The sequence below is a fragment of the Gossypium arboreum genome, chromosome 8, assembly GCF_025698485.1.
Source record: "Gossypium arboreum isolate Shixiya-1 chromosome 8, ASM2569848v2, whole genome shotgun sequence".
In the NCBI taxonomy this organism is placed as follows: domain Eukaryota; kingdom Viridiplantae; phylum Streptophyta; class Magnoliopsida; order Malvales; family Malvaceae; genus Gossypium; species Gossypium arboreum.
In genome coordinates, this window is record NC_069077.1 from 34,769,549 (window position 1) to 34,779,345 (window position 9,797).

Here is a 9,797-nt window from a genome sequence, read left to right on the forward strand (position 1 = left end):
TTACCTAATTAACCTAAAAAAAACATTGTTAAGGACTTGAATTTTATTGAAGAATTTTAATAGTGTAAATCCAAAAAGTAGAATGATTAAATTCTCGTGGTTAGAATATGCTCTAAATTCCTATACTCATTGTACATTTGGAATATAATCCCTTTATTTTTCAAATTTCATAATACAAGTTATCAACACTATTCAGGTTCATTATAACGCTAATTTTTGTTACATGACTCCCGAGTTAGTATTCTTTTTATTTCAAAATTTCAAACTAGTGAATTTAATAAAAGAATCTTCAATGTATTGCCTATTGAATATAAAATTTGAAATATGAAAAATAGAAGGACTAAATTTTTAAAAATAAATAGAGAGACTAAATTCAAATGTAAAAATACAGAAATTAATGGTATATTTTAACCAATCCCTACAAAATAATAAGTAAGGGAGTAAATTCTATGTTAACCTAAAATTCAGAACCAAATTTTGGGGCTTAAAAAAGTAAATGGGCTGAAAGCTTTATAACTGGTTTAACCCAAACCAAGTTATTTGCCATATAAACTATAAAGAGCATAATTCCAATTTGCTGAGTGACAATTGCCCTTTTTTCCAAAAACCCAGCCTTAAACCCTTCTTCTCTTTCAATACTCCATTCGAACAGGTTGCGGCGTCTCCCTCCTCTGAGCCATGGCTCGTTTCCATAACGTAAGTAATAGCTCTGTTTCTTTAACTTTAGCATTGTGCGACTCTTTTCAAGTCCAAAATTAGTCTACTCAGCTTTTAATTTAGGCCTATTTTTGCACAGTTAGGGTTTTTTTGGGGGTTCTTTGTTTTTTTTTGTTGGTTTGGTTTAATCATGTTCTGGTATTTGAATTTTAAAAAAAAAAAAAACAGAGCAAGACGAAGGTCTTTGTTAAGCCAATTGTGAAAAAGCAGCAGCAACAGCAACAGCAACCGAATGTAGACCATATCACAGGGAATAAAATCCCAAAGAGTTTTGTGTTTTCGAGGGGGAAGCTTCCTGGTCCTCTTAGGCAACTTCAAATGGATTTGAGAAAATTGATGCTTCCTTATACTGCTCTCAAACTCAAGGTAGTTCCTTTCCCTCTTTTTTGTTTAAAAAAATGAAATTTTGTTGTTTTATAAGTTGTCCCTTTAATTAGATTTATTGTTTGTTGTTGTTTAATGGTTGCAGGAGAAGAAAAGGAACAATCTGAAAGACTTTTTGAACGTTGCAGGGCCAATGGGTGTAACCCATTTCCTCATTTTATCTAAAACCGAAACTTCGCCTGTCCTTAGGGTTGCAAAGACCCCTCAAGGCCCTACTCTTACATTTAAAATACATGAATATTCATTGGCTGTTGATATAGCCCAATCTCAATTGCGCCCTCGTTGCCCTCAGGATCTTTTCAAGAATCCTCCTTTGGTAATTTCTTCTACTCACACTGTCTCAGCAGTGGAACTTGTTAGGTTATTGTAATTCTTAGCTGCTTGTATAACTTAGAAATGGATGTCATTTTATGAGCCAAATACTGTTGTGTTTTTTTGTATTAAAACATAACTAAAGAGAGATAGAAACCTCATGCTTTCATTGAGTTTATGCCTTAACTTGTATGGAACCTTCATGGTAGTAATTCTGAATATATCTTTGGGCAGATTGTTCTGTCTGGTTTTGCGGCAGCAGATGAACAATTAAGGCTCACGACTATGATGTTCAAGAACATCTTTCCGGATATTGATATCAACACTGTGAGTTCACTTAGACAGTTAAATTATAGTATCCAAAGTGACCTCATTTCTTTTCTTCTTCCCTCTTTAACATTGTTTGGACATGAATGTTTCAGGTTAAACTTTCTTCTTGCCAGAGGATTGTGTTGCTTAACTACAATAAAGACACAAAGCTTATTGATTTTCGACATTATTCTATCAGACTACAGCCTGTTGGTGTCTCGCGTAGAATTCGAAAATTCGTGCAGAACCATCAAGTGCCTGATCTTCGTAATCTTCAAGATGTGAGTGACTTCATCACTAAGTGAGTATTGTTATGAGCTATACGTATTTATAGTACTGTCCTTTTGAATGGTATACTCTTTGTGATTCGTTTAGTTCTCCTCACTCCTTTGATCTATTATATGAAGAGCGGGTTATGGATCAGAAAGCGAAGCTGATGAGGAAGCTGCAACAGTTACTCTGACTAGCGATCTTAGTCGAGTTAATCGTGCCTCTACAAAAAGCGCGGTTAAGCTTCAAGAAATTGGACCTAGAATGACTCTCCAACTCACCAAAATCGAGGGTGGACTATGTTCTGGTGAAGTTATGTTCAGTGAATATGGTATGTTCATCTATCCTTGTAAATTTTATCTTTTCCGAGAAAATCAGGGAAAACAAGAGAAGAATAAGAATTTATCTCGAAAAAGAAAGAAGTCTCTTAACCTTGATCGTTTACATGCTAGATTATTTTGCTTAGACCTTTTCTATAATGTGCCTTTATCCAACTAGCATATTTATACTACTATTTTGTTATTTATCAGGCAATGGTGGCAATAAGAAAAAGCCAGGCAATGAGGAGGGTAATGAAAAGGAAGACTGTGAGGATAGTGATGACGATGATGAAGCGGATAACGAGGAAGATATGGAAGAAAGTGAAGAAGATTAGTGCTTTAGCAAAGTGGAAGGTGCAATACAACTTCCATTTTCTGATTAAATGACATGGCACTTAACATTAGCCATGTTCTTTACATGGGGAAGATGCTTATCTGGAGTGACGATCTGATAAGCTTTTGTGCCAGTTAGCCTCTTATTTTTGCCTTTTTACTTCCCAGCATTGTCTGTTTCCTCCTGAATTTTGCCTTAAATTTGTTGTAGAAGATCCATAGATTTTGCTATAAGAAAGAAAAAGCCCCATTGGAGTCCATATTTTCAACTTTTTCTCTCAAAATTTTTGTACTAGTAAATCAATTCATGTTCCTTATGTGGTAATATTTTAATAGCATGAACATTGGCATGGTATCTCAGCATGTCAGAGGAACTCCATGCAAGCGGTAGAAGACCCATTGAGAGGTTAAAAATAAGGTAATACATATTAAGTTGATTCTGAACCTGTTCCATTGAGAAATTTAAGCAACATAGATAAGAGATAGATCACTACATCATTACGTAATGACCGGAGGCCTATGACATGGATGGTGCGGTGGAACCGGAAGGAGTTCCCTCCGGCCTATCCAATGATGCATTACTCGATTTCGAGGTCTGCTGACCCTCAAATCTACCATAATTTACAAAAAATAGGCAAAGTTTATCACTTCTTGAAGTTTCCTTTTTCATGCGAGTCATAAAGTCTGATTCAAATCGTTTGAAACAAACATGGACAAACAAATTGATAGGAATTTGCAACCAATATGTGACCGGTTCATCTATGGTCGGTCCCAGATCGGTTGCCAGAACCAGAGCCAGATGTAGGACGATATGCCCCCCAACCAGTGACTCTTGACACAGTTCGGAAATGAGACAAACGCTCTCTTTCCAAAGCAATATAATTATTTGGATAAGAGCTTTCTGCTTCCGGTAGGTTCTGTCCAGATGAACTTGATCGAGGGTAGACATAGAAGCCCCCAGTTTGATCAGGTTGTGGGACTGCTGGGGTCATTGGGGCCACACCTCTTATACCAGGAACTACCGGAGCAGGCACACCAGGTCGATTGAATCGCTGTTGATTGAAACGATGTTGCTGTCTATAATAGGCAAGAGATGGCCAGGTTCTATCATGGGTATGAGCACCGCTGCCTGGATGATGATGAAAAACTGAAGAGACAAACGAACTCCCGCCTCTTGAACTGGAGCTGTGAAGAGTAAACAACCATTTAGTTTTCCAATGGTTAACAACGTTCGTGATAACAGCAAAATAAGGCAGGTTTTTCCACTCATGTTAGGTATTTTGAATAGAGGAATTCTTCTATGATTTTTAAGACATACTTGTCTAATATCAAGACATATAAAATGAACCATATGCTATCATACGTAGAATGGAGAGCAAATGTATGTGATTATTTTCTCATAAATAGATGCGAATCACCCATGTTTCAATAATAAGTGAAAATAACAAGTATATAACCAAACTCATTTTAGCAGGCATGGCACCTTACCCATGCTCAAAGGGAAAAGGATGTCCAAACAATCTGGGTACAGTTGATGCATCAGGTTCACCATTAGAGGATCTCAGAGCTGCAGCTGGAACAGAAGCTGGATCAGTACTGCCAATATGACTATTGGATATAGAGAAATTTGGAGAATGGCGGCCCCAACTATGGTATTGGATACTAATGGTGGGCAAAGCATGGGGGATCAAAATCTCATTGTGTCCAGAGAGGATGTTCCAATGGCGATTAACGTTGGGATCATCAACACTATCACTATTTCTTAGAGTAGTGGATGGAAGTGGTCCAACATATGCAACATATGAATGGGCCACAGATGAAGCAGCAGCGTGTTCAGCAAATATAGCATGGTGTCCATGTATTTCGTGATCTACATGGAGAAGGATTTCATTTTTGAGTCGCAGAGTTGTTGCCTCATTGAGTCACCAGAGAATAGGGAGGAAGAAAGCAACAGTAATCATAAAAAACTTACATGTAGTCGAAGGAGATTCAACTTCCCTGAAATATATATAAAGAATCATGTCAGATAGCAGCAAAGGTTTTATGAAAGGAACCGCCTGGCATTTTCAGAAAACAGACAACAAGATTCTTATACAATTGCTTTTCCTTATTGTTTTACAGTATTGTCAAGGCGAACAGGAGAAAATGAGAGATTGGCATTAATAGAAAACACCTGCAGTAGCTGAATCAAAATGGTAGTCCAAAAGATACATAATAACTGAAAAGAAAGTTCGAAACCTGCAGAACATTCAGAGCTACTTATTATTCTTCTATTATAATTTTAAAACCTTGTATTTGGCAACCAATGTTTGTTAACCCTACTATTTCTTTAAATGACTTAATCTATCCAAGGAAAATTTATCCAAATAAGATTCTCAAAGTAAGGTAGATGTAAATCCCTTAAATTAAAAATCAAGGATTTTAAAAATGTAACAATTTCCAAAGAATGGGTAGCAATAAAACCAATAATCTATTTTCTTTAACTTAAACCAGCTCAAGGTAAGATGGAATCACTTCAACCTGGTTAGTCTAGTTCCTCAAATTAATTAGAGAGAAATCTTTGACTAGAAACTCTACTCTCAGAGTGAGGAGGCCAATGTTATTTGGGGGGTAAAAAGCTCGAAAGTTAAAGAAATAAATGCCCATACCAACATCAGAAAAAAAAATTCCAAATATGCAGCTAAATTGTTGGGAGCAATTATGTTAATATATTCGTCCAGCACTGAACAAACAATTTGTTATGCGCCTTGGCGTAGGATCTAGTCACAGGTCTAGACGAGAAAGAATTATTGCTTCGACCTATGGTTACTCAAAAGGCAGATTCGTCCTTGACTGAACCCCCTTTCAAAATAACGTTTCTTTTGATAGAATAATTGCTTTCCTCTTTATTTCATATTGACAGCCTTTTATAGACTGTTAATGACAAAGAAAAAAGTCCTAATTGACATAAAATAGAATTCCTAACTTAAAGTTTATGAAGGAAATAAAAACCTAATATAATAGATAAGTAAAACTAAAACTCTTAGTAAAACCTGATATATAATAAATAAATAAAACTAAAAACTCCTATTGCAATTAAAGTGTCCATATCATTACTCCCCTTCTCGGAATTGAGCTTGTCCTCAAGCTCAAATTCAAAATAAACTTCAGAACTTATCCAAAATCATCCATCTCATCATCATCTTGCTTGCCTTCAACATCTGGTACTTCTATCCAAAATAACCTTTTACATTTGTGTCCCATGGAATAAGACTCGTCACAATTATAACACAGTCCTTTAGCCCTTCTTTCCGCCATTTCTATCCGTGTCAATCTCTTAATAAATGGTGCAGAAGAACCTATTCTGCCGTTGTTCCCTGTTGGTTCTATTGTTTGTCCTCCTCCCTTGGCAAAGCTCTTAGTTGTTGGAATAATGGAATTGCTGCCAGTGTTTTGGGAAGCTGACCAGTTTAGATTGGTTTGAGATAACATCTTGGAAGAGACTTTTTGTTTCCGTTCCAAAGCTCGAGCCATATTCATTGCAACTCCAAGGTTTCCCGGTTGTTGCATCTCGATATCAATTCTAAGTTCCTCTACTAATCCGCAAGAAAAGGTTTACTTGTTGTCGAGGTTTAAGATCAGTAGTCCTAGCCAGTAGTGATTGAAATTAACGTTGATATTCTTCTACCGTCCCGGTTTGTCTCAAGTTTGCAAATTCCCCCAAGGGGTTATTACTCATAGGTGGCCCAAACCTGACATGACAACACTCTCTAAAGCGCTCCCAATCTAGATTTGCCTCCTCTTCCTCGATTTGATCAAACCACAATTGTACTTCTCCTAAGAGATGGAATGAAGCTAAGCCGACTTTGTCTTCTTCGTTGGTCCGCTGATTGCCAAAAAAATTTTCGCATCTTTTTAACCATCCTAAAGGATCACCAACACCATCATAAGTGGGAAATTCCATCTTGGAGTATCTTGGCACCATGCCCCCACCGTGTTGTGAATCTGAATTTCTTTTCTTGCCTCCACTGCTGCCTTGTTCTTCATTATTTTTTTCTAAATTCTCTTTCGTTGTCTTTTGGACCGAAAGAGATAAAATCGCCATCTGCTCCTCTAATGCTTGTTGCCTTGTAGCCATTTGTTCCATAAATGCCTCCACTTGGTCATCAAAGTTTTTCGTCACCCATGACAGCTAACTCGATACCAAGTTGTTATGCGCCTTGGCGTAGGATCTAGTCACAGTGTCTAGACGAGAAAGAATTCTTCCTTCGACCTATGGTTACTCAAAAGGCGATTCGTCCTTGATGAACCCCTCTCAAAATAACGTTTCTTTTGATAGAATAATTGCTTTCCTCTTTATTTCATGTTGACAGCCTTTTATAGACTGTTAATGACAAAGGAAAGAGTCCTAATTGACATAAAATAAATAGAATTCCTAACTTAAGAGTTTATGAAGGAAATAAAAACCTAATATAATAGATAAGTAAAACTAAAACTCTTAGTAAAACCTGATATATAATAAATAAATAAAACTAAAAACTCCTATTGCAATTAAAGTGTCCATATCACAATTCAAGAGAAAATGATTTAAAACGGTCCCGCAATTGTAGTACAAGAAAAAATGGTCAAAATGAAACCAACACCACAAAAAGAGAGATTACGCTTACTCAGATGATGAACCGATTCTTGTGAATTCGCCATATGGACACCACTGAGCTCTAAATTGCTGCTATAAAAAAAAGGTACTAAGACAGTGTGATCACAAAGCTCAAATGAAGAACACATTGTAAGCAAGAATTAACCAACACTTTCAATAATAGCTAACAAAAAGTGGATTCAAAGAAGAAAAACATATGGCACCTATACAACAAGTTCTGTAACAGAAAACAATAGAAAGAAGATAAATGAATCACAGTTTTTAAACTTTTCTTTATGTGAACACTGAAGCTTATATTTATGCATGATAGTGCGTAGACATGAAGGCCCTGATTGGTATGAAAGATGGAAATGAGATAGGATGGAAAATTTGTTAAGCTAATGGTTAAGCTACAAAGTAGGAAACTAATTATGAATTTTAACCTTCAGATAAATAAATTTTCCATCCACACTCCTTTCCGTCCTTTGTACGGAGCCAAGCCAAAGAGTAGCATAAAGATAACACATATCACATGACAAGTCATAATTTATATCGAACTGAGAGACTAGAATTTGAGGCATGCCATTAGATGCATGTCAAGAGTTTGAAAACATAACATCACATCAAGTTAAGAAACAAGCTAATTGCAGAGCTGATTGATGTATGCTTAATAAACAACAATACCAACAAATAGAAAACATAGGAATTTGCTTTACCATTTCAGAATAAACTGGCTCATAATAATCATCATCAAGATTCCAGTCCTCCATGGTTAGCTCAGGAAGCGATCGGTTGGATCCATTCGCATACAACCACTGACCTTTTTCTACCTTTCGGCAATTCGGGCATTGCATCGCCCCCTTCATATTAAAGGCCGAACCAATGCAATCTGCAAATATGGGTCCAGTAGCAGGAAATAACCCAAACCAACAATGACAAGAACACATAAAATCATGGTTCAAGCAGAAACAGTAAATGCATGAAGTTTGCTTCATCTGTTTGAGGCACTTTCCTTAAAGCTACACATCTTTTTGAATGGCAACCAATTATATCAAACTGACAAAGATTATTCAACTAGACTTCTATCATCATAATTTCATTGATAAAAAGCCAGAAATAATTCGCATAAATGATTTTTTTACCAAAAAAAAAAACGGATGAGATGTTAATAAGCAGCGACAGAACTTACAAAATCATTTTACCCCAATTTTAAAAAAAAAACAGCATAATTAAGAAAAAAATTAAAATTACCTAGATGGAATTGATGACCACATAGAAGCTTAGCCCTGGATCTACCTCCAGTATCGGAGACCAAATCAAGGCAAATCGAGCAAGAGACATCAGAAGAAGATGGGGGAACAGCACCAACATCCCCATCAGGACCGTCCATCAATTGATGATGATCATCATGATCAAGATCAAGTAGAGAGGCTTTGGAGCGCACCATACCCTTTCTTTGAACAATCAAAAAAGCATACAAAAAAGAAAGAAAGAAAACCCAAACTTGAATTTGTAGTGAATGGGGAGGTTTGTGAATCTGCTGTGTGTTTTGGTTTGGATGTGAAGAAATCTATCCGATGTTTCGGTGTCCCACCTGTCAGATTACTTGGATGGGACTTTCAACAGTTTTATACGCTCTGTTGTCTTTTACTGGATTTTTTTGTTTTATATAAAGTTTACTCTCTTTTTTCTTTTTTTTTTTAAATTACATTAACGTTGGTATTTTTATTAAATAAAAAAAAATCAGCAATTTTTGCCTTTAATCTCTATTGCTATTAAATGCTTCCTTGAGTTGTATAATGAGTTAGCATACAGCAAAAAATAATAATAATAATAACAATTTTATTATTATGTTTATAATAATTTTATTTTTAATAAAATAAATAATTTAAACTTCAAATTTAAAAGAAATTTCAAAATAGATAAATTATTAAATTGGGAGATTTAATATTCTTTAAATCCTAATTTCAACCTTTATGTTGATTTCATATTTTTTCTTTCAATTTATAATTTGGATGTCACATGATTTAATATCACTAAAATGTATTACTACGTAAAAAACCATATAGTATTATTTTTCTCATGAAAAGATGAAATATTTTTACATTTATGTTAGATTTTTTATACCCTATAATAATCAAGTTTTTAGTAAAATCAATTTTTATATTTTATTTTAATTCACTATAAAAAAATTCACTTATAAAAAAAATCAATCATTGGTATAAAATACATTATTTACTAAATTATTTATTTATAATAACATATTATCTAAGTAAAATTCTTACTATTTTATATAAGCAAGTATGTTAATTATAATTTATTACATAAAAATAATCTTAATTAAAATATTTAAATTTTACGTGAAAAAGTCTATTAATCATATTTTATCATATGAAATAATTTTCAATGGTTAAAATTAAAGATATCAATTCAATAAGCTACTAAGTTTGCTAATTTAATATTCTATTATGAATCTAGTGGTAAATTAATTATTAATTTAATTTAATAACTCAAATTGATTAATTGAACTTTTTAAA

General features: G+C 34.6%; 2 protein-coding genes across 7 annotated transcripts; one reads left to right on the top strand and one right to left on the bottom strand.

Moving 5' to 3' along the window:
- Positions 1-548: 548 nt before the first annotated feature.
- On the top strand, positions 549-2,929 carry LOC108469748 (peter Pan-like protein). The gene is made up of 7 exons (XM_017770767.2): positions 549-696; positions 886-1,083; positions 1,187-1,417; positions 1,648-1,740; positions 1,836-2,023; positions 2,130-2,323; positions 2,523-2,929. The coding sequence occupies exons 1-7, from the start codon at positions 679-681 to the stop codon at positions 2,645-2,647; spliced, it is 1,047 nt and encodes a 348-aa protein (XP_017626256.1). The 5' UTR covers positions 549-678; the 3' UTR covers positions 2,648-2,929.
- A 356-nt stretch (positions 2,930-3,285) lies between these two features.
- LOC108469746 (E3 ubiquitin-protein ligase RFI2) lies at positions 3,286-8,912 on the bottom strand. Of its 6 annotated transcripts, none has more exons than XM_053031871.1 (7): positions 8,512-8,911; positions 7,977-8,149; positions 7,292-7,350; positions 4,618-4,643; positions 4,294-4,515; positions 4,134-4,218; positions 3,286-3,830 (listed from the first exon to the last, which is right to left on the bottom strand). In XM_053031871.1, exons 1-7 carry the CDS (start codon positions 8,705-8,707, stop codon positions 3,401-3,403), a joined length of 1,191 nt encoding a protein of 396 aa, XP_052887831.1. In that variant the 5' UTR covers positions 8,708-8,911; the 3' UTR covers positions 3,286-3,400. The 6 variants fall into 6 exon arrangements, with proteins under 6 accessions (XP_052887831.1, XP_017626255.1, XP_052887830.1 ...); XM_017770766.2 differs by having other exon boundaries at positions 7,292-7,353; XM_053031870.1 differs by having other exon boundaries at positions 3,286-3,824; positions 4,134-4,515; positions 8,512-8,912.
- Between the last annotated feature and the right edge of the window lie 885 nt (positions 8,913-9,797).